At 38.3% G+C, this 26,284-nt stretch overlaps 1 protein-coding gene across 3 annotated transcripts in view; it reads right to left on the reverse strand.

The window, feature by feature from the left end:
* The window catches only part of MED13L (mediator complex subunit 13L), a 330,012-nt gene that overhangs the window by 266,744 nt on the left and 36,984 nt on the right, over positions 1-26,284 (reverse strand). For 2 of the 3 annotated variants that reach the window (XM_062182537.1, XM_062182536.1), the window contains exon 2: positions 20,640-20,877. In XM_062182537.1, the coding sequence (XP_062038521.1) occupies positions 20,640-20,877 (238 nt within the window). Of the gene's footprint in view, positions 1-20,639; positions 20,878-26,284 lie in introns of those variants that run through there. The other variant, XM_062182538.1, reaches the window with a different exon arrangement.

Here is a 26,284-nt window from a genome sequence, read left to right on the forward strand (position 1 = left end):
AGACATCGTACAGCCTGGAATCATCCCATTTAAGACTGCACATGACTGAGTCCTGGCCACACCACTTCCAACCTATCCCTCTGCCAATGGACCTGGGAGGTAGTAGATGACAGCTCCAGTCCTTGAGTTCCTGACACCTTTGTGCGACACGCAGATGAGATGGTATTCCTACCTCCTGTTTTGGCCTGGCCCAGTCTTGGTTGTTGTGGGTATTTGGGGAGTAAACCAGTAGGATGGAAGGAAGATTGTCCCTCAACCCCACTCTAGCTTTCAAATAAATAAATAAACATTAAAAAAGAAAAACTAACTACATTTAGAATCCAATGGCAATTTAAATTTTCCTATTTCAGAAATCTAAAAGCCCAAAAAGAATAATTTTAAAGACTTTTTCTAATACAAAAAGAATGCCAATCAATGGGCTAGATGATATAGATATATATATAGATATATATATATATAGATATATATTTTAAAGATCTACACAAAAGTATACTTTAAGAATACATAAAGGCCGGCGCTGTGGCTCAACAGGCTAATCCTCCGCCTTGCGGCACCGGCACACCGGGTTCTAGTCCCGGTTGGGGCACCGATCCTATCCCGGTTGCCCCTCTTCCAGGCCAGCTCTCTGCTGTGGCCAGGGAGTGCAGTGGCGGATGGCCCAAGTGTTTGGGCTCTGCACCCCATGGGAGACCAGGAGAAGCACCTGGCTCCTGCCATCGGAACAGCGCGGTGCGCCGGCCGCAGCGCGCTACCGCGGCGGCCATTGGAGGGTGAACCAACGGCAAAAGGAAGACCTTTCTCTCTGTCTCTCTCTCACTGTCCACTCTGCCTGTCAAAAAAAAAAAAAAAAAAAAAGAATACATAAAAAATAAAAAACTCAGTGGTTAGTCTGAAGTCCCTCTAGTGTTCAACTAGTTAACAGTCTCAATAAGGTCAAAGTTGCCACTCATTTCATAATTACAGAATCTAGTCCACATAAATAAAAATAAATTTAACAAACACAAAAGAAAGGTATAAAAACAAATCAGTAGTCTCGAAAGTTCCCTTGGAAGTCATTCAAGTTAGGATTCAGAAAGAAATCTCAAAATGCTTTTCACTATAACTTTGATCACCACGCATCCAACATGATGCCTAGACTCTAGGTGAACTGTAAGTAGTTTATTATTGTCTAGTTTCTATGTTTCAACATGTCATTCTCATCATTCATTCCTAGTTTATTGCTACTATAAATTACACACAATAAGCACAAATAAAAATTATTCTACCACAACAAACTAAATGTGAAAAAGGCAACAGATTTATTGTGGTATGCAGCACAGATGTACAACAATGATCCTTGTCAACCAATTGTGTTTGCTAGCTCCATGTATGTGATACTAATAACAAGTTCCAAATATTCTGGTCAATTGATAATTAAGATATACCACACAAAGGCTATAATTTTCAAGGGATTAGATTATAATATCTATTTAAAATACAACAGAATACAATTTTTACTTTTTATTCTAGAATCTCTTCAGGAGCAAGAACAAAGGCAGTATAATCATTCTTGCACAAAGTCAGAAACAGTCAGTTATAAGAGACTATTTTTTTAAACATCAAATGCCTATGTATGTTTTAGTTAAGACTATATTGACAATGCTAGGTAGAAATGAATTCAAATTTCATCCACAGATAGAAAGAATGGCCAAAAATATGAACTGTAAAATTAGATCCTTATTTATTATCTACATTCATGAATTTTAAATATTTTGACAGTAGAGTTCAGGAAAACACAACCATGACATGAATTTAGACAGCATCTAAATATATGTGTTTTTCACATTCACTCCATATTGTATCAAAGAACAAAGCTGATTCCCATATTATAAAAATAAAAAACAATCAAATTTAAATAACTCATCTGCGAGAATATATATTCCAGAAAGATGAGCGGTATGAACACTTAATCCCTTATTTGTAGCTCACTTATACTTATCTTGTGGCCTCTACTTCTCTAAAGGCAAAGGTAACAAAAGAATGGTAAATTTCTTGCTGGCCTGTGTTTCATTTCTGATATGTGAGGGTGAATACAAGGGAGTAACTCACAAATCTACACTGCTGCAAACGCAGCTGAGCTGCGGTTACAAATGGAAAAAAGAATGAGAGGAAGCTCCTGACCCAAGAACTCTGACTCACTGGTGATGACGGACTGTCTTTCATCCTCTGGGAGCCATAGCTGCATTTTATTTGTTGCCAAACCAAAATTTCCACAAACACAGGGAATCCAAGCAACTTCCAGGTATATGTAGGAGTGTGTTTGCAAGCAACTTTGGAGAAGACAGGTTAATTTTCTTAACTGTCTTTGAAAAAATGCCATTTTAAAATTACAGAACTTGAAAAGTACTAATATACTATCTTAGATATTTAGAAAGCAGATGCAACCAAAAGACTGTATTTCAGAGCAACTGATAAATGTATACTGACACTAAAATTTATTAAGAATTTCATTGACAGTGTTTGCCTAAATCATGTACTATCTCATTTTATCATGCATTTTTAATATTTAAATGCACTATATTTATCTTTTTTTTTATTTATTATTTGACAGGTAGAGTAATAGATAGTGAGAGAGAGAAACAGAGAGAACAGTCCCCCCTCCACTGGCTCACCCCCCAAATGGCCGCCATGGCCAGCGCTGCGCTGAACCGAAGGCAGGAGCCAGGTGCCCCCTCCCGGTCTCCCACGCGGCTGCAGGGGCCCAAGCACCTGGGCTATCCTCCACTGGCCTTCCAGACCACACCAGAGAGCTGGACCAGAACCGGTGCCCACATAGGATGCCAGCGCCGCAGGCAGAGGATTAACCAAGTGAGCCACGGCGCTGGTCCCTGCTATAATATTTAAAGAAGTTAGTAATTAATTCAGGGTTTCAGAAGAAGAGACTGAAAGCTATTTGCTAATCTGATTCCATAGTGAAACATTCAGGATTTTTGAGCTTCAGCCAGGCAATAAACATTCCCATGTAGCAAACATCAACTCCAGTTTTGAACTGGCAACTTATAACATGTATACGACAGCCAAGGTCATTCCATCCATGATGAATTTAACAAGGATTCTGATATAAATCTGATTAAGCACTTTTACCCAGTAAACAGTACTCTTCCACAGCCATCTAACAGGATGATTATAACACAAGCTTTTTGCCAAATGCGCAAACTATCTACTATCTACATCACTAGTTAAAAAGTGCTTTATGGGGGCTGGCACTACAGCGTCTGCAGTGCCAGCATCCCATATGGGTGTCAGTTTGAGTCCCAACTGCTCGACTTCCCATCCAGCTCTCTGCTATGGCCTGGGAAAGCAGAAGATGGCCCAAGTCCTGGTCCCTGCACCCACATGGCAAACCTGGATGAAGCTCTAGGCTCCTGGCTTCGGATCGGCCTAGCTCCAGTCATTGTGTCCATTTAGGGAGTGAACCAGTGGAATGAAGACCTCTCTCTCTGCCTTAGCCTCTCTGTCACTCTGCCTTTCAAACAATTAAATAAATCTTTAAAAAATTTTTAACAAAAAAATGTGATTTATTGGAAAGTATTCAATTAATTTTAAGTAAAAGTTTTCAATTTCCATTTTTAAAATTAAACTATAGACTATGAAAAGTAGGAAACTGGAGGGAAAAAGAAGAAAATCAGATCACTGTCTTCAATATGTGATTAAAAAGAAATCAAAGCATCAAGAAACTTTTCCTAACATGGTCACATAATTTTTAAAAACCGTCTCCTGTTTTTTAAATGTTTCCTTACATTGCTCAGAACATGCAACACTGCTAAACTAATCATCTTTAAGCAAGCTTCTAGTATACTTGTTAATCTACAAATTAATTTATTCAACAAATATGTCCCAGACATACACTGATATTAGAAGTATAGCGATGGGGGCTGGCACTGTGGCATAGCAGGTAAAGCTATCACCTGCAGTGCTGGCATCCCATATGAGTGCTGGTTCGAGTTCCAGTGGCTCCTCTTCCTATACAGCTCTCTGCTATGGCCTGGGAAAGCAGAAGATGGCCCAACCCTTGGGCTCCTGCACCCACGTGGGAGACCTAGAGGAGGCTCCTGGGTCCTGGCTTCAGGTCGGCGCAGCTCCAGCCATTGCAGCCATTTAGGGAAGTGAACTAATGGATGGAAGACTTTCTCTCTTTCTCTCTTTCTCTCTCTCTCTCTCTCTCCCTCCCTCCCTCTCTGTAACTTTGACTTTCAAATAAAATAAATAAATCTTAAAAAAAAAAAAAGAAGAATAGTGATGGGTAAAAGCCAGATGCAGGTCCTGCCCCTATCTGGTATAACCTACAAGGAACTTCTATTAGTCCTATTCCAAAATCCTCAAAAATTCCAACTACTTATTAAATCCAAACTATTTAGCCTTGTGTTTAAGCTCCATCCCCAACAGGCAAAAATATGCATTTTCAATCAATTTTTCATCCTTAACTTTTCCCCAGGAAACATTGCAAATTATCTACTCTATCCTTATACCTGCGATTGTACAGACATCCTTGTCCTAATATATATTCAAGTCCTATCTATCCATTAAGCTTCAAGTTCAAGAATAAACTAGTCTGCAAAGCTTTGCCTCCTTCCACGTAATTCTAATATCATGTGCCCCTCTTAGGAGACATCATTTTCTACTCTATAATAGTGTTCTCTCTACATACACTATCTCCTGTATTAGATTCTCAATTCCTGAAATGCAAAAACACTTATTTCTGATGCATTTCTGTATTCTGTAAAGCATCAAACACAATGAAGCCTCAATAAATAAATAGGTGAATAAACAAAGATAATGCTGATCATAAAAGATAATTTTAAATGACATTTTATGTGTATAAGGCTCAAAAAATGCCTTATTTAAAGGATCCTCTCATTTATCAAATCATCAATATAATTATACAACACCGTAATTTTAAATGTGTGGGCAACTGAACTGAGTCAGTACTGACCCCAAGACCTCCAATGAAAGTGTTTTTGTCCCCTGAGTATCCTCTAGCACATTGTTCCAACCACACTGAGAAATAGGTAACTGTACAAGTTGAAGTCATTTAATATAAAAAGTGATAAGTGCTTATGGGGGCCAGGAAAAGGAAATCTACTTAAATGTTTGGGCAGTCTGGCTGAGGTCTGGTTAATGAAGCCTTTACTGCAGCAATGGGATTAATTGCCCCAGCCACTCTTCCTACTCAAATCAAGAGTCCCTCTGTTATGCTTTTCATGAAACCAATACATGGTATGAAAAATGTTTCTTTACTAGGAACCATTTTCAACAAATGCTATTTCCCACCTAACTGATCAGAATTGCATGTAATTTTCCCTAAGATACCAAGGTAGTCATCCTCTCCATTATAAGTTTCTACTAAAATACTTTTAAAATAAGCTAAAAAACATAGTACCTGAAATTTAACTGAGGGTACCTGAATTCGTCTCCTTTAAATGTATTTCAATGTGGATGCTATCTAATAAATAGAAAACAGCAAAACAGCTTAAACTATGCCAAGATTATCTAGAAAAAAATCATTTAAATGACACTTCATCTTGAAAAGGTTTACACTTTCCTTACTCAGTCATTCCACAAGTATTTACTCTTGGTTTACTATCAGTGACAGAAAATAAATCTTCAGGAAGATTGGCAGAAAGTCTTAACTCCCCCAAAGCTAGCAAAGCTGAAAATAAAAGCAATTTTTAAAAGGAAAATATTTTACATATGGCATTATATTAAATAGGGGGGAAAGAAGCTACTAATGACAGATTTGTGAACGTCTGACCTTCACTTTACTGTTGTATACACACAATCTTTTTCTACACAAAGACACTTCACCTTTATCCAATTTTTATCTCATTTTTTTATTTTTATTTTTTTGAATCAAGCCAGTTCTGCTGCATGATTAACTATAAACTGCAGGGTATTATTCCATGACAATACCCTGGCAACCAGCTCATATTCAGTTACACCATTACAGCACACACACACACAGAAAAAAAGAACTAATTGTGTGATCATGTGGATATTGTAGAAGCCCTTTAGTACAGTCCTAGATGGGCCTCAAGAGGATAATGCGTTTTCTGTTGAACTCACTGCCAAATCACAATATGAAAGAGCCAGGATCAAAACAAGACCCAATTATACAAAGAGTGTATTTTATCAATGTCGGTTATAAGAAATAGGTATGTGGCCCAGCATTTGTGGAAAATTGTTCAAAAATATTTACATAGATGGAGCTTTAAAGAAAATTATCGAACACTTGCTAGCCATAATGATATTCAATGAGACTCTCTTCAGGTAGTACAGGACAGCAGCTCAGTCATGAGAGGCTTAGGGCAAGAGAATGCAACTGTGTGATTCTCTGCTGCTTAAAACAGATTTCTACATGGTTTGGAGCTTTGAGAGACAAAAAAGCACGTTCATGCATTATTTCTGCCATTAACATATTTTTTAGAAAGAATTTTAAAATCACAGCTCTGAATGATACTCATGGCTAAGTATATGATATTCTGATTTCCACTTGCTCAAGCATCATAAAACAAAGCCAAAGCGAAATCATCTGAAAATATTTTTTCAAGCGATTATTCAGAGAGTTAAGCACAGAGATCTATAAATCAGTTTAGCCTACTAAACTTTAAACAGGCCCACAGACCATGTAACAACCAAATGCTAACCTTAGCAACCACCTCTTGCTTAACCCAGTAGTTATCCCATTCTTTAGTTTTATCTGCTTTTTCCATATCTGGGCCTATCAAAATAGATCTATAAAAAGAAAAGAGAGTAGTTAAAAAAAAAAAAAAAGATCTCTAATGACAGCTGATATGTAATTCTAGCTTTACAATTACTGTTCAGAAAGGTACTTCATAAAAACAGATGCTAACTCCTATCAATACTAAACACTCAAATGTCATATTCATAACAAGTTTTTATGATTTCAACTTTATTCGTGTTGTATGTCTTCTGTTACCAATGCAGTATGTACTTAATTCAGAGGATCTAAGCTAACGCTGATGCTGTCTGAATCAATATTTGCCAAGTGTCACAGAAAACACTGAAACCAAAAGGATAAGTGCTCTGTCCAGAATTCTGCAAGTCAGTACTATTTCTGTAAGCACAGAAGATAAATTTGACAAAAACAGAATTACAAAAGTTATGTAACTACAAAGTTATTTTTCTCATTTAATATGACATGATCACATAGTTTGTTATATATGGCCCCCCAACTAGATATCAATTTTACAAGGTACAAAATATGGGTTTGAGTGTCAGTATTACTGATGACATGATTAAGTTACAGACTTCTTAAGTTTCAATCTCTCTCAGGGTATGCTAAATTCAAAATCAAAATGAGAAAGGACATTCATTGCTGATGACCTACCAAAGTCCAGTCCTCTGTCCTCCATCCCAAGAAAACACCAGCTTTGTCAGACAGCCTTTTTTTTTTTTTTCCTAAATTTGACAGGTAGAGTTATAGCAAGAGAGAGAGAGAGAGAGAGAGAGAGAGAGAGAGACACAAAGAGAAAGGCCTTCCTTCCGTTGGTTCACTCCCCAAATGGCCGCCATGGCCAGAGCTGCGCCAATCCGAAGCCAGGAGCCAGGTACCTCCTCCTGGTCTCCCATGCGGGTGCAGGGGCCCATCCTCCACTCCCCTCCTGGGCCACAGCAGAGAGCTCGACTGGAAGAGGAGCAACCAGGACTAGAATCCGGCGCCCATATGGGATTTCGGCGCCGTAGGTGGATTAACCAAGTGAGGCACGGCGCCAGCCCCAGACAGCCTTTTTAATTTCTTTTCCTACATAGAGTACTTACTTAAACAACTTCTCCAGTTTTTCACATTCGATTCTTACATCAACCTCTCTAAACAAAGAAACTATTTTACTGGGCAAAAAAAGTCTTTAACTATGCCACCTTAATGTGTAACAACCTCTTCTCTACCATGAAGTTTTATATTCAAGGATAAGCTTTTGAAATAAAATATACACAAACCAGGGGATGGAAGTGAGGCAGAGGGGTGGTTAGACACGGCTATTCTTAAAATTACTCTCAGGTACAATGTATTAATCACTAAAATAACATTTAAAAAAACACCAACATACCAAATAAGTTTATCTAGTATTAAGCCAATTTTCAACCTAACTTGTTCCAATGGTGACTATCTTACTTCATTGAAGGAATTTTCAGATTTACTATAAACTGTGAATTGATATCAATGCAGACAGACAATAAATGCCTATACTTCCATTAAACCAACCCCCCATCAACTGATTAGATTTAACTATTCCCTAAAGCGCCAATCTTTATATTTTTTTAACAATTGTTTAATTTTTACATTATTAGAACATAAGCCTTTTACATGCTATTTCATCACAACCTCAGTATAAATGTCTCATTTTTCATTCAAAAAAACTAATTACATGGTTCAGTGAGTTGCCTGTGGTAACACATCGATTTTATTTACATTTGAAGTTGGACTTGAGCCTGTTCTCCCAATTTCAAGAACATTTAGCTTAATAATTCTATCAAATTCATTATATCTTATTCTATTCTTCATTTCAAAGAATTCCAAAGTCACTTTGATCTTACCATTATTTTATGATATAAATTGTTTGCCAAAGTGTTCATACGGATTGTTTTTTCTCTTTAAGAATGCAGTCATTAAGCCTAATACTTATGTTGTATGCACTAGAATCATTTAGATACTCATTATACAATAAAACTTACTATTTTATATCTTAGATAAACTAATTCTTTTTAAACATAAGAAAATAGAATAATTATTAAAAGAGCCACAAAATTTATTTAAGACTTGAATAATGCAGACATCAATGAGATCAACGTAGACTTACTGTATAAACTACTTAGAACTACCTATCAACTTGCACTGGCCATGTGTTTTTCCTGAAAGTGCTCGCTTCTCATGAGATACAAATACATTTTTCTATTATCTACAAAATAACGACAAATGTGAAAGATAACATGAAAAATTTACCTTTCAGGTACATTATGTTAACAATCTCAAAATTAACTGTAAAATAACTGTTGATACATAAAACAATACTAGTCTAGGATGCTATCAAATGACACCATTTGTTTTCAAAATCACCAGAATTCTATAGTTAAAAATGAATCCAGAGAATATATAAGAATTCTTTCCCAATTCAGTCAGAGATTAATATCAGTGATTCACAAATTCATCACTAATAATGAAAAGAGATATAAAATATAAAACCAGGGTAAAAAAAGTTCAGGAAGAAATTTTCAAACTGAATGACATCTTGAATAGAGATAATTCCATTCCTGTCATTTTTGTAAGTCGTTACTTTCCCAGAAAACACTTGTTTCATTTAACTTAGAATAAACCAATTGGGGCCAGCACTGTGGCACACTGGGTTAATCCTCCGCCTGCGGCGCTGGCATCCCATATGGGCGCCAGTTCTAGTCCCAGCTGCCCCTCTTCCAATCCAGCTCTCTGCTATGGCTTGGAAAAGCAGTAGAAGATGGCCCAAGTGCTTGGGTCCCTGCACCCGCATGGGAGACCAGGAAGAACCACCTGGCTCCTGGCTTCGGATCAGCGCAGCTTCGGCCATGGCGGCCATTTGGGGGGTGAACCAATGGAAGGAAGACCTTTCTCTCTGTCTCTCCCTCTCACTGTCTGTAACTCTACCTGTCAAATAAATAAAATCTTTAAAAAAAGAAAAAAAAAAAAAGAGTAAGCCAATTTACAATACTGATTAAAATTAAGCTAATCAAATTTTTAAAAAATCAACTTGAAAGTTCACAGACTTTAAGAAACGTGTATTCCTATATACTTTATTGTCTCTCACTTTAGAAACCTCAGTGTCAACACTTCTCTTTGCAGTATGCTAAGCACAGGGGCTATTAGGTTTCCGAGTTTGATTTTGCCATCATAATTCCTCCTTGCTAGTTCTTCAGTGTTTTTCACCCCTTCTCCTCTTGACCTCTGCTGTGATTTAAGAATACAGTCTTGGAGTGGGCATTTGTTCCAACGGTTAAGATGCCATCTGTGACATCCACACGCCCGTATCCCATATTGGAGTGCTTAGGTCCAGGTGGCTTCTCCTGGATTCCTGCTTCCTGCTAACGCAGACCCTTTGAGGCATCAGGAGATGCCTCAAGTAAATAACTGCACCCCTGCCATCCTCATGGGAGACTGGACCGAGTTTCCAGCTCCTGGCTTCAGCCTCACCCAGCCCCAGTCATTTGCAGGCATTTAAGGAGTGAACCAGCAGATGGAACTCTCTTTCTCAAATTAATTAAATTTTTAGGGAAAGAATGCAGTCACTTGATCTTCTGAAGATTTATTTTATTTATTTAGAAGGGAGGGAGAGAGGGAGAGAAGAAAAGAGAGAAGAGATAGAAAGAAAAAGATCTGGCTGGCGCCATGGCTCACTTGGCTAATCTTCCGCCTGCAGCACCAGCACACTGGGTTCTAGTCCCAGTTGGGGGCCAGGTTCTGTCCCAGTTGCTCCTCTTCCAGTCCAGCTCTCTGCTGTGGCCCGGGAAGGCAGTGGAGGATGGCCCAAGTGCTTGGGCCCTGCACCCGCATGGGAGACCAGGAGGAAGCACCTGGCTCCTGGCTGTAGATCAGCGCAGCACCAGCCATAGCGGCCATTTGGGGGGGGTGAACCAACGGAAGGAAGACCTTAAAAAAAAAAAGAAAGAAAGAAAGAAAGAAAGAAAGAAAAAGATCTTCCCTCTGTAGGTTCACTCCCCCAAATGACTGCAAAAGCCCTGCTAGACTAGGCTGAAGCCAGGAGCCAGGGACTACATCTGAGTCTCCTTCATGGGTGGTAGGGGCCCAGGTACTTAGGCACATTAGCAGGGAGCTGTTTCACAAGTGGAGTAACTAGTACTCAACCAGTGCTAAGATGTGGGATGTCAGTATCACAAGCAGCAGCTTAAGCCACTGCATTTGATCTTTAAAAAAAAAAATTATTTTATTTATTTGAAAGACAGAGTTAGAGAGAGAGGTAGAGACAGAAAGAGAGGTCTTCAATCCACTGGTTCACTCCCCAGATGGCCGTAATGGCCAGAGCTGTGCTTATCCAAAGCCAGGAGCTTCTTCAGGATCTCCCTTGTGGGTACAGAGGCCCAAGAACTTGGACCATCTTCCACTGCTTTCCCAGGCCATAGCAGAGAGCTGGATCGGAAAAGGAGCAGCCAGGACTCGAAACGGCGCCCGTATGGGATGCCAACATTTCAGGCCAGGGTTGCCGGCCCCTGCATTTGATCTTTTAACTGCTTTTATAAAAGCAAATGATTCAGAAAGTTTTCTGTTGGATTAAAATATGTTCAAAATCAGGACTTTCTGAAGAAAAGGGCATTCACACAGTTTTAAAGTTTTGCCAACATTTACTTGGGAATTACAAAAGGAAAGGCTATCTTTACTCTGGAGATGGCTTAACCAAATTTAGTATCAATACCAGGACAATGTGATATGGCGTGACTCTCATGGGATGAAAGGGGAAGTACATCATCATCTATTCAATACTCTTACCAAAAATGCTTAACTTGACTTTACTCAGGAGGAACAATTTAAAATATTCAGAAATGAATTATTATTATTATTATTATTATTATTATGGCCTAAAGGGGTAACTCACTGCTTGGGATGGAGTCCTGCGTACACTCTGGATTTAGCTTTCTCCTAATGTTCTTGGGAGGCAGATGGCAGCCTAAGTTCCTGTCACCCACAAAGAAGACCCAGAAGGAGTTTCTAGCTTCTGGCTTTGCCCTGGCACAGCCCCAGCTATTGTGGACACTTAGGGAATGAACCAGCAGATGGAACATTTATCTTTCTCTCTATGTCACTCTTTCAGATTAATAATAAATCTTTTTTAAAATCTGAAAAATTTTACAAGACAACTGAACTACTTTTAAGTATCAGTATCATTAAAGAACAACAACAAAAAGAAAGCTTGAGTTATAGTCTAATTAGAAGAGATCAAAAAGACAAGAAATCCAAAAGCAAACTGTGCTCCTTAACTGGATCCGGGATCAGAGGGAAGGGAAGCTCTTAAAGGCACTACTGAGGCAACTGGGGAAATGCAAATGTATACTGAGTAACAGGTAACAAATCAAGGTGAAATTTCTTAATATGATGACTGGCTATTATGCTTATGTAGGAACATGTTCTACAGCCTTATAGAATTTATATGTATTTAGGAGAAAAAGTTCAAGAAATCTGAAAATTACTCTCAAATGGTTTAGCTTAAAGATACATACATAAGGCCGGCGCCTCGGCTCAATAGGTTAATCCTCCAATTTGCGGCACCGGCACACTGGGTTCTAGTCCCGGTCGGGGCACTGGATTCTGTCCCCGTTGCCCCTCTTCCAGGCCAGCTCTCTGCTGTGGCCCGGGAGTGCAGTGGAGGATGGCCCAAGTGCTTGGGCCCTGCACCCCATGGGAGACCAGGAGAAGCATCTGGCTCCTGCCATCGGATCAGCGAGATGCGCCGGCTGCGGCGGCCACTGCAGGGTGAACCAATGGCAAAAAGGAAGACCTTTCTGTCTCTCTCTCTCACTGTCCACTCTGCCTGTCAAAAGAAATAAATAAATAAAAATTTTTAAAAAAAGATGCATACATAAACATTTTTCAAAATAAAAAGAGAGTGAGGAAGTCAAGTTTTTCCTTGGAAATATCCAAAGATTACATCAATACCACAATAGGGATTATATTTTATAGATAGAGATTATAATACTAAGAAACTGGCTACTCATTCTGATCTCTCAGTCTTCGTATACCCCTAAAATGCCCACTTCTTTTTCCAGAGGTTCACTATTAGTTCAATGGTATGAACAACACTAGTGGTATCTCAAATTATCTGACACTATTCACTGTCAGAATACCAAATCCATCTTCCCTTGCTCCTTAGGGTTTTATACTATTTTCACAAGAAACCCCACCTCTGGGCATGGTTACAGCAGTCTTAGAAATGGAGAGGGAAAACAATTATTTACAATTATTTATGTCTCTAAATATACAATCGAGGGTAACAGCTATCAAACTGACAATAAAGCCAATTCTTAAGACTTCTGATACTGGTATTGGGAAAATCATTTTTAGAAGTGTCCAATGTATTCTTTTTTTTTTTTTTTTTGACAGGCAGAGTGGAGAGTGAGAGAGAGAGACAGAGAGAAAGGTCTTCCTTTCTGCCACTGGTTCACCCTCCAATGGCCGCTGCGGCCGGCACACTGCGCTGATCCGAAGCCAGAAGCCAGGTGCTTCTCCTGGTCTCCCATGCGGGTGCAGAGCCCAAGGACTTGGGCCATCCTCCACTGCCTTCCCGGGCCATAGCAGAGAGCTGGCCTGGAAGAGGGGCAACCAGGACAGAATCCGGCACCCCGACAGGGACTAGAACTCAGTGTGCAGGCGCCGCAAGGCAGAGGATTAGCCTATTGAGCCACAGCAACGGCCAATGTATTCTTATTATAATTTATATTTGATCTGGCAAATAGATAAATTTTTAAATTACAGATGGTGTATTTTTTATGGATCAAAGTAAACTGGGTTTTTCCTTTGGGAATTTAAAACCAAAGAAAATAATGCTTTACTTGAAAGAGGTTTCAATCTCTTCCCATTACCAAAACATTTAAAACTTTACACAAATTTATTCTAAGAATGCAATATTGAGCACTCCGTGAGAACCACATCCTACAGGTTTCCTTCCCTGACTCAACACTCATGCACATACCAAGTTCCATCTTCTGGACCAGGATTCTTAATGCTTTGGGACAAGCAACTGTCAGTATCTAGAGATTTTGCTTCGTCTCTATATTCTTCCAGGATTTCAAGATTGTATGCCTTTCCCACCACTAACAGGCAGTGAAGCAGCAAGAAGCTTGTGTTTATAAAGTGATTTGTTTGTCAGAAGAGAAGTTAATTTAGGGGGCCAGCGCTGTGACATAGCAGGTAAAGCCAAAGCCTCCAGTGCCAGCATCCCATATGGGCGGCGGTTCAAGTCCCTGCTGCTCCACTTCTGATACAGCTCTCTGCTGTGGCCTGGGAAAGAAGAAGATGGCCCAAGTGCTTGGACCCCTGCACCCATGTGGGAGCCCCAGAAGAAGGTCCTGGCTCCTGGCTTTGGTTTGGCACAGCTTCAGCCATTGTGGCCAACTGGGGAGTGAATGAGAGGATGGAAGACTTCTCTCTCTCTACCTTTCCTTCTCTGTTGTGTAACTCTTTCAAATAAATAAATAAAAATCTTTAAAAAAAAAAAAAAAAGTTAATTTAGGGGGCCGGCGCTGTGACATAGCAGGTAATGTCGAAGCCTCCAGTGCCAGCATCCCATATAGGCACCAGTTCAAATCCCTGCTGCTCCACTTCCTATCCAGCTCTCTGCTATGGCCTGGGAAAGCAGTAGAAGATGGCCCAAGTGTTTGGGCTCCTGCACCCATGTGGAAAGCCTGGAAAAAGCTCCTTGCTCCTGGTTTCAGATGGGCCCAGCTCCAGCCATTGCAGCCATCTGGGGAGTGAACCACAGATGGAAGACCCTATCTCTCTGCCTCTGCCTCTCCGTAACTCTGTCTTTCAAATAAAGTTTTAATAATAATAATAAAAAAAAAGTTAATTTAACACAGTTTAAATCTCTAATATTCAAACTGAAAATATGGAAAAGAATTTAGTCTGTCAAAAAAGCAATAATAGAATAGAATACAACTGAGCGGGATGAGGGAGTAAGTGAATGGCTTAGTACTTTAAGTTAGGATAGACATGTCCCACATCAGAGTACAAAGGTTTGACTCCTGGCTCTTGCTTCTGATTCCAGCTTACTGCTAATACAAATCATGGGATGGCTCAAGTAGTTGGGTTTCTGCCACCAATACAGGAGACCTAGATTGAATTCACAACTTCCAGCTTTGGTTCAGCCAAAAACCCAGGCCTGGCTTTTGTGGGTACATGAAAAGTAAACTAGGAGATGAGAAGGCTGTTTTGCCCTCTCTCTGTCTCTCAAATAAGTACAAGTCAAAAATAAACAACAGTCAAATAAAACTAGGACTTAATGTAAAGTTTAGTACACAATCATTAGTGGGTTTTTTAAAATTTTTTATTATCATTAGTGGTTTTAATGTAAATAAATCTGTATCCTAAGCTAAAACAGAATGTTTAACTTCATATTCCAATTTAGAATAAAATAATTTATGACAATATTATGGTCTTCTGCTCATATCAATCTTATATATTACCGTTAAATTAATCTTGCATTTCACCCTGATAAGAAACATCTAATTCCTCAAAATTATCAAATTAAGACCAAATTCCTCATCCTTGCAACAGTATACTCCATACCATTATCACCTACCTTTTTATTTTTTTGTTTAGTCTGCCCTAACTACTTCATTTACAACCTCAGCTCTAGACAACCTGTTCTGTCACAATTCATTCACTGCCTTCGTACAAACTACTCACCCTCCCTGCAACAAGCTCCACGTCAGCCTAAATAACTTCCTCTAGGCTGTGTAAGATGCATCAGCTCTCAGCCCCCCATCATCTCCCCTCCCTTTATTCCCCAGGGCTGAATCTAATGCTTCTTCAGGAGCCCATAAATCAAATAACTTACAACACTTATCCTTTTGCATCAAAATTATAAATTAATTACCTCCCTAATAAGATCATAAGCTCTAAGAATAAAGACTCATTTTATGTATCCAAGACTGATCACACGGTTCCTGTTTCAAGTTCATAAGACACTGATGGAACCAATGTCCTGGACCTGAATGTCTGCCTATTTGGAAAGCAATCAATCTACTACACTGCTCGTACACTACTACAGCATTCTTGGCATTACACGTATTTCTATATTTGTACTTTTTTAAGATTTATTTATTTGAAAGGCAGAGTTAGAGAGAGGGGGGGAGAGAGAGAGATTCTCCATTTGACGGTTCACTCCCCAAATGGCCATAATGGCCAGGCCAAAGACAACAGCTAAGAGTTACATCCAGGTCTCCCATGGGGGTAAAAGGGACCCAAGCACTCATGCCATCTTCTGCTCCTTTACCAGATGCACCAGAAGGGAGCTGGATCAAAAGAAGAGCAGCAGGGACTTGTACCAGTGCTCACATGGGACATCGGTGTCACAGGCAGCAGCTTAACCTGCTGCATCACAACACTGGCCCCTATGTGCTTGTCTTACACCCTTTTTTGACCACAACAAGAGTAAATTACACCAAATCTCTACATATGTGAATACATATGGACACAAGGATAGACACACACCTGTAATGAACATACACAACACACACATTCAGCATGTGTCCTGCCTTGACTTTACTACTGGGAGAGGGCTATAAGGTTACAGCTCTACCTTAGAGGACTCTAACACTGTTACTGACCTCTTCATAATGCAATTTAAGGTTTGCTATGAAGCAGTTTTTAGTATAAACCTAGACACATTTCATATGAGCAGAGGTAACTTCATGGCTCCAATATTTTATTATTCCCAGTTATTCCACCCAAACACTAAAACTCAAAGACACAATTATTTCAAATGAGAAGTACACTTTTTTAAAAAAAGATACCTGACAGCCACAGTGAGCACCAAAGTTCTGTTGCACAGAATTGCTTAAGAGGCGGCAAAATGTTCTATTTTGATGTGTAAGTTAACTGCAGCAATAGCTACAATTATGCACTAACTGCTACAAGTGATGCTCCATATGTGTTATTAATTTTTTAATACCACAATCCAGCTTCAAGAGAGGAAACTGAAACACCTATAAACTAAATAATGTGGAGGCCGACACTGTGGCCTAGTGGGTCAAGCCGCCATCTGTAGTGCCGGCATCCCATGTGGGCGCCGGTTTGTATCCCGGCTGCTCCACTTCTGATCCAGCTCTCTGCTGTGGCCTGGGAAAGCAGTAGAAGACGGCCCAAGTCCTTGGACCCTGCACCCGCATGGGAAACCCCGAAGAAGCTCCTGGCTTCAGATCAGTGCAGCTCCGGCCACTGCCTCTCCTTCTCTCTCTGTGTAACTTTTCAAACAAATAAATAAATCTTTAAAAAAAAAAAAAGAAACTAAATAATGTGACCAAGGATACACACCTACTAACCATGTAGGCATTCAAACTCAAGCAATTCAGAACCCAAGTGCTGAACTATTATGTCCTAAATATTAATAGCAATTTTGCACATAAGAACCCCAAAGTGTTTATCAAAGTAACAGAGACAGACAGTAACCTTGTTAGTCTTCTCAGACTATTTCATGGATTGTTCAAACATTTAAATGAAAAGATTAATATTATAAAACTTCTGTGCAAGTCCTGTAGAATTTTTCATTTTATAGGGTACTTCCCACATTTAAATACAAGATGGTTGCTTTTGTATTATACTTTACTGTGGTGTTCTCAGTAGTGCACTACTTTGAATACATCATAAAAACCAATAGAAATGCCAAATAACATAATTTAAAAACATTTTAAGGAACAGTAAAATGTTCCTATAAAAAGCAAATGTTACAAATAATGGTACCATAACAGTTAATACTGAAGGAGGTTTTAGCTTAAGTAGTCCTTGCAAAATTGTTCTAATTCATTACACAAAAAGATAAAAGGGTTAATCTTTGTTTTTGATACTATGCATAATTCTTTCATTTGCCACTTAATGGTACTATCGCGATAGTTTCTAAAATTTATTTCTATCTCCCATACTCCCATATTTTTAGTATAAAATAAATGTTTTATTTTTATGGAATGAACAATAGTTTTGATATGAAGTATTAAGGTTAGAATTGGTTCAAAGAAGTCATAATTATGAAATCTCCGGAGTATAAGCCAGGTGCTTTATGGCTAAGCTACACTTAGAATTATCTAAGTACTCTTTCTAGCATGCTTACCTTAAGACTTGTTTCCTCTTGCATGTTTAAGTTTATGATTTAAATTTAAAGTAGCTTAGGTTGGATATCTGAGGTAAAGCCAACTAGCAAGATTCTACTAAAATATATTTTACCCAAAATGAAATGATAAAATATTCAAGAATGAAACAGATTCCAAGATATCCTCAATATGTATGACTGCTAATTAGCATACTCCCTATACATCTCTCATTTTTTCATGATCATCTGTCCTATTTTCTCTCATTTTAAACAAAGTTGTCTTTATGGCATTCAGTTTTCTCATTAAGTTTAAATATTTCCTAATAGTAGGTTAAACCATATATTATTACTCTTTTCAACTCTTTTACCTACAAAAATGAACACTTGATATGACTAGATGTAATAATTTAAAATTCAACATATTCAAAAGAGCAGGTGCATTCAACAAAGTTTTAATTGTTCTGTCACTATAATATTTTGTTGGTGGCAAACAAAGGATAAACAGTTTATACTGTTTTCAAACTCAAAAGGCAAGAAAATTAAAACGGAAAGTAATCATTCTCATAACAAAATAATTACAATATATTGGTAACAAAATAATTACAATATATTGGTAAGCAAATAAAGCCTGAGTTACAAAATAGTGTACTATCAATTTTATCAGTATATAAAGCCATCAAGTATTAAAACTCTTTTAGACATCAGGATTTTTGTTTCTTTGCTATCTTTATTATGTGGCTCTATTTTCTAAGTTCATCAGTCATTTTAAAAATAATTTTAAAAGTCAATCTTTACTTAATTCTTTACCAAAAAATATTTAAGGAATATTAAGGAATCTAACATATACAACCTAAAGCAGCTTACTGTATTAAAAATACAGGTTTCAGAACAAAATTACAAACCAGTTCATTAAGTGTATTCTAGGTGGTATTTGTTAATCATTCTCATAAACAGAATTCAGATGCTCTAAAACTAATTTTACCTGAGTTAACTGCTAACCACATGAAATGGACTTCGAAATGAACTTAAGTTCTGAGATTCTGCTAATTTACTAGCTAAATCATGAACCTCAGCCAAAATGGGTTCCTACATTCATAAACCAAATACCCAGAAAATGTCAGGAGAAAGGCATAAGCTCAAGAGACCCATGGACCCTCGTGTGGTTTACCGCCCCCTGCTGCTGTGGCAGGAGATATCACAGGAGATAAGAAACAGCTGCCCGATCGACGCCTCGGCTCAATAGGCTAATCCTCCGCCTGCAGTGCCAGCACACCGAGTTCTAGTCCCGGTCAGGGCGCCGGATTCTGTCCCGGTTGCCCCTCTTCCAGGCCAGCTCTCTGCTACGGCCCAGGAGTGCAGTGGAGGATGGCCCAAATGCTTGGGCCCTGCACCCCATGGGAGACCAGGAGAAGCACCTGGCTCCTGCCTTCGGATCAGCGCGGTGCGCCGGCCACAGCAGCCATTGGAGGGTGAACCAACAGCAAAAGGAAGACCTTTCTCTCTGTCTCTCTCTCACTGTCCACTCTGCCTGTCAAAAAAAAAAAAAAAAGAAAGAAAAAAAGAAACAGCTGCCAAGAAAAGCTGAGAAGGAGCTATCAAGCAGAAGTTGGCAAAAAAATCCTTTGGGCAAATTCAAAAGTTTGAACAGACCCTCCAATATACATTAGTTAGTTTTCCTCCTTCTTTTTAAAGACTAAAACATTTATAATACTATCTGAAAGTTCTCAACTACAAAATAATAAAATGAAGAGTAGTTCAGAAATATATTAAAAAGTTGGCTCTAGAAAACTAATTCAGAAAGAGCTGATACTCTAACTAAAGGCTGGAATGTCTTCATTTAGGAAATATCCTTAACATATTTTATAGAAACACTAAGGTAAAGAGGTAAGAACTTTTATCAGAAATTTAAAAACTAATAAAATATCCTCTGATTGTAAATCTATGATAAGTAGAAGAAGCAACTGAAGCCAGGAGCCTGAACTCCATCCAGGTCTCCCATCTCAGTCTCCCATGTCATCATCCGCTGGCTCTCGGGATGTACTAGCAGGAAGCTGGATCAGAAGCCGCACAACCAAGACCCAAACCAGGCACTGATGTGAGATGCAGGTTTCCCCAGCAGCAACTTAACCCGCTGTGTAACACCCTCCCCCAACTTAAATAATGAAATTCTCACGCTCAGAGTTTCCAGTTAGCAGATGCAATCTGTTGATGAAAATTAGTCCAACAATGGAACCAATATTTCCTAGAATTATCAAATTATATAAAAAGTAGGAAAAAGGCAGGAGAAAATTAACTACACCGAATTCAGCTAAGATCTTTTATATTTATCTTTCTCAAAATATGATCCAATAACATCTTATAATTCTATTCAACAAGACTCACACACAGTTTCTGTACTATTCTTCAGTTGTCCACCAAAGAGTTCAGCTGGCAATAAACCACAATAGCCACAGTCCAAGAAAAAACAATTCTGTTCCTGTCACTGTCCTGCTAAGTATTCACAATTCACTATCACTTAAAACAGTGGATGCTTCCGCCCCCAACACTCCCAGGGGACACAATACTTTCCTTTAATAATGTGGTTTACAAGGTTCTGGCTCAGCATGGCTGGGAAAGAACAAGAAAATTTGAAACAGTGGGGCTGACAGACGGAGCACTAAGACTGAGGATGCTGCTTTGAGAGACACGCCCCTGAAACACTTGGGATCTCTCTTAAGCAAGTCTTAATAACCTCTTCAGAATTCATCACTGTTCCAAAACAATATGATGCAAATAGTTTTTAATAAAAAACAAAATTCTTACCCTGCAGTTCATGATGTATTACACCCACTAGGTTGGGTTCATCTCCCCACCAGAATATCCATAACTCTTTGCAATCTGGTTTGACATCACGACGCCATACACACAGCAGGTTGGCTTGCAGACAGCGGATGAAACTTAACAGGATGGGATCATCTTGGGCTGGGGCTGAAATTATGGGTCCACAGTCCCCATGCCCTCCAAAATTGTACCTACGCCATTTGATTCCCGTGAGTTCAGCCTGGAAAAAGATAAAAGCATTGAAATAGTTTTGATTTTTCTTTTTACTAATAGGTTACTACAAACAGGATTCCATACAAAAAAATCTAATTGGCTAAGATAAATATTTACAGTGAATTTCACATCATAAGATTTCTTACAGTGAAGAATGTATGACAATCCTTGATTTCTGGGGTAATTTCCATTAAGATTTATACAAAGTTCTTTAAATGTTAAAACCAAAACAAGCTGATAATCACTATTTACTGTTGAACCATTTTATTTCCCTATTAAACAAGTTTCCATTTTAGTCCTTATTTGGCTCAAATTATATTTAGAAATTTAAAAGCTGGTACAGGTTGAACATCACTAATCTGAAAATGCAACATCAAAAATGCTCCTAAAATCTGAATTTTGATGCCTTTCAGATTTTCAATTAAAGATACTCAATCAGTAAAGTCTATGCAAACATTCTAAAATCCAAAACATACTTTGGGTCCCTAGCATTTTTTGATAAGGAATACTTAACTTGCAGAACTGAAATAATTTCATTCAAAGAATTTCTTCAATTTCTTTCCATCCAAAACCTACCATTTAAATCCTTTTTAACAAGGAAAGCAGTTAGCATGTGGTACCATACTGCTTTATCACGAAAGCTAAAAGGCTATTAAGGTAGAAGCTGCTAACAAAGCGGATGTAAAAGCTATCAGCAATTTATTTATGTTATTTAACATGCAGCACACAGAAAAGCTTTGTTTCTGTAACAATTCCCTAATGAAGTTTTGTCTTGTTTTTTAAACACATTTTAAAATACCTTTAAACCTGCAGAGAACAGAAACTATAACTTTGTTCTACTACATACATTTATATTTTAGGGTTTCTTAAATCTTAGATTTAAGGAACCTAACTTCAAAAGATTGTTTCAACACATAGGAAAGCTGAATTTTTTAAGCTGTATTCTAAAATTGAAATTAAAAGTGATTCCTAATTCTGTACCAAACTGCCCATGTGTCCTTTGTATTCAACCCTTACTCATTCATCTCCTTTCTAACAAAGTCAATTAGTTTGTCAACAAATTTTCAAAAAACAAATACCACTGAGCAGAAACACAGCTATGTCTTCTAAATCAACATAACTGAGACACACCTAAAGCACTAAAATAATCACTAGAATGATCCCACTTAAGGAAAAACAAAAAAACAGTGCTGGTGCTGTGGCGCCAGTTCAAGTCCCAGCTGCTCCACTTCCCATCCAGCTCTCTGCTATGGCCTGGGAAAGCAGTGGAAGATGGCCCAAGTCAATGGTCCCCTGCACCTGCACAGGAGACCTGGAAGAAGCTCTTGGCTCCAGATCAGCCCAGTTCTGGCCATTATGGCCATTTGGGGAGTGAATCAGCAGATGAAAGACCTCTCTCTCTCTTTCTGCCTCTGCCTCACTGTAACTCTTTCAAGTTAAAAAAATCTTTAAAAAAAAGACTTTACCTATCAATAATTACCCTAAATGTAAATGGATTAAAATTTATAAAAGGAAAAAACCACTTCTATTTAATCCAAATAAAAAACAATCCATTTTAAAAAGTTTCAAAAATACTCAAACTAGTGAAATTCAGTAACTTATCTTTTATAATGTGAACTATGCAAATTTAGGCTTTAATGAATATTTCTCATGAAGCCTGGTATTGGCATCGTTTTTCCCTATTTGCCACATGGTTTCCTCTGAAAAGTACCACACAACCCATGTCAAAGGTACAAGAATACCTCACGATGACACCACAAATACTCATTAGTATCTTACTGTAATTCTTCCTGATTTTCTATGCAAATATTTATTTTTTTAAGTTAGAACTATACTGCATGGGCTTATATCCTGCTTTTTCACTTATTCTAAATATTTTATATGTCCATTACTAATTATTCTTCAAAAACAATTTATAGTGCTTACATAATTTCTTCACACTGAAGAAAATATAATTTAAGTGTTCCACAACACTGGACAAGCTGCCATTTTTTCCACTATCATAATTATTATAATTGGCGAATATCCTTAATACAGAATGACCAAAGAAGAAAATATTTCAAGACACATGATGAGTGCTCTACTGATTTTCAACTGATGGTCTCCTCAATACAAATAACCTCCTACCAAACTTCATACCCTTAAATTATCTGCCAATTTAATAAAAGGACATACCCTTCAACTTGTTTTGCTTGAGGCAAACTGTTACCAAATATTTGATCAGAAACACATATCTGCCTCCCTGGGTTTGAATCCTAGCTTCATACATAGCTGTAACAAGTATCCAGTTACTCAGCCTGTATCCCCAGTTACCTGACCTATAGAATCAGGCTAACAGTAATTACTTACAGAGTTATTGATTAAATAAGTTAGTATACAACTGGTCCTCCATATCCTAAGGTTCCACATCACTGGATTCAACCAAATATGGATAGAAAATTTTCAAAGAAAAAAATCTGCTCAGTACTCAACATGTATAAGGCTTAATTTCTTGTCATTATTCCCTAAATAATACAGTATAACAACTATTTACATAGCAAATACATTGTATTAGGCAATATGAATACTCTAGAGATGATTTAAAAATATACAGAGGGATGTGCATGGCTAACACGCAAACACCACTTAGATAAGGGATTTAAGCATTCTGGAATTCTGGTATCCACAGGGATCCTGGAACCAATCCCCTACTGATAGATACTGAGGGATAAGGGCACAAGCTGTAGTATTTCTTTTGAGTTGCCTGTTCATATCCTTTGTCAAATTTCTATCACACAAGCTCCTTTTCTTTGATTAAAAGCAGTATCTCTGTGTTCTAAATGGAAAGCCTAACATCAATATGCAAATAACTGCCAAAGAAGCGAACTAAATAAAAACAGTAAAAAGGAGCAGTTGAGCCGGCGCAGCGGCTCACTAGGCTAATTCTCCGCCTTGCGGCGCCGGCACACCGGGTTCTAGTCCTGGTCAGGGCACTGATCCTGTCCCGGTCGCCCCTCTTCCAGGCCAGCTCTCTGCTGTGGCCAGGGAGTGCAGTGGAGGATGGCCCAAGTGCTTGGGCCCTGCACCCCATGGGAGACCAGGAGAAGTACCTGGCTCCTGCCATCGGATCAGCGTGGTGCGCTGGCCGCAGCGCGCCTACCGCGGCGGCCATTGGAGGGTGAACCAGCGGCAAAAGGAAGACCTTTCTCTCTGTCTCTCTCTCTCACTGTCCACTCTGCCTGACAAAAAATAAAAAAAAATAAAAAAAAAAAAGGAGCAGTTGAAATCAGAAAAGCCAAGTATAAGGCTTACTTCTCTCATTGCATGAGCTAGAGATGGTTCTTAGGAAGAAGGAAAAAGAAGAGAAATAAAAATATACCAATAAATATGAATCACTAATACTGATATTAAACACATTTAAAACATTAGAAAATTAAAGACATAACTGAGATTTAAACATCAGATGAGTCCGTCCTCAAGAAAATGTAAGCACAGCAATTTGCTCACTAGAACACTTTCACCTGCTACATCCTGCACAATTCAGCTGGCTGGGATTCAGGGAGAATGGTTTCCTAATCCTAGCACTTTCACGAACTTCCTATCAGTGCTTCTAAGATCTCAGAGGCAAAGGAAACCTGCTGCCACCTGTTCAATACTCTTTACAGATTTGTTCTAGGAAGTGATATCACAAATGCAAGGCTACCAACCAAATCCTTCATAACTAATCCAGCCAAAAGAACTAAAAACCGACCTACTGTTTTTCAAAAAGTTTACTTTACTTGAAGGCAAGGGTGGGGAACATCCAGTTCAAGGGCTAGTAAGGCCTGGAAAATCATCTGGTCTGGCTCTGCCAAGGCAACCACAAGCGAAACTCAGGGTTCAATAAATCTATAACAGGCTAATTTTTAAGTTGATAATTTTCTATCGCCTGTGAGTGATGCTATAAATCCAAATGGCCCTTGGCAGAATAAAAGTTCCCCATCCCTGCTCTAAAGCTAAATAGCATTATACCAGTCTTCCCTGAAAAACCTAACAATGAAACTCCAATCAGGTCTCACAGAGATAACTAAGCATAAAAGATGTTTTGAAAACTTAGCTTTACATTTTGAATTTATGTTTGGTAACAGGAAAGACAACTTAATGATGCTGAAATAGTCTGTCCAGGAAAAAAAAAAATTCCCATCGGAGATTTTTACTCAATTAGATTATAACAACTTCATATACAACAATGATGTTTATAGTTAAAAATCAATTTCACTCCAAGTACTGTTGTCCCAATTTCTGATAAATGTGTATCTCTAAAACTCAAAAGTCTTTATCTAATGATTTCCTTTAAAATGCTTCTAGATTCAAGTTATCCTGAAAACACAATCATTTCTCATTGTCAAAGAGACAAGCCATAATTATATTATATTGTTTTAAAAAATACAGAATGAAAAAGATAAAATCAAAATATAGAAGGCATTAAATCAGTATAATAATCATCACCATCATTTATTAAACATTTATTGTCCACTAAGCACATACTAGAGTCTTCCTATTCACTAATACCAAGCACTTTACTAAGGGGTCATAATACTTTATTTCAAGTCTTCTCAACCAAGTAGCTAGGACTGAGAAAAGCTAAATAATTCTCCCCTAGCTATGAAGGTAGTAAACAGCAGATCCCAAATGTAAGCAGATTTAAATCACAACCAAATTTAAAACACAAATTCTTTCCACCCTGCCATGCTGCTTGGTAGAGCTGATGGTAAAAATTAGCCTGAGGATCATAAAATAGTACAAAGAAACCGTCACCAACTCAATTTAGCAATGACAGGCTCATGGCCATACTGTCTACTTTAAGAAAGTTAATGAATCTACTTTAAGAAAGTTAATGAATCTTTCTTTAGTCTTCTGGGGGTATTACAAAAACTAGTATAAGAGTGTCCACACACCATCCCATGAATAGAAGAGACTTTTTCAATTTCATTAAGTAAACGCCTTCTTTTGTAAAATGTTCTTACTATAAGACAGCATCTACATAAACTAATCTTAAACAATATGTAAAACAAACCAAGAGAATAACCATTCTAATAGCTAGAGAGGCTGGAAGCTAATTTGCTCAGCAACAGCTGGCATCTGGTGACTAGGTAGTCAGGGTTCTCCAAAAACTGAACTGAACTGGCAGAGCCCCCGCCTAAACAGAAGGTTACTACAAGCAGTTTGGGATAGTTCTGATCAAGCAGATTACAACAAAATCAAGACAGACGCACTTCCTAACAATATTAACATGACTGATTCTTAACGGCCTGTTCTTTAGGTAGCAATGCAGGAAATGGACTATAAATTCTCCCAGTGGAGACCACTTATTTGCACTGACCAACTGCAATCAGATTCCTCAAGACCAACAGCACATACTTTCAGTGTGGCTCCACAGAGTTAAAATTATATTC

Source organism: Lepus europaeus, chromosome 23 (genome assembly GCF_033115175.1).
Source record: "Lepus europaeus isolate LE1 chromosome 23, mLepTim1.pri, whole genome shotgun sequence".
NCBI classification, from domain to species: domain Eukaryota; kingdom Metazoa; phylum Chordata; class Mammalia; order Lagomorpha; family Leporidae; genus Lepus; species Lepus europaeus.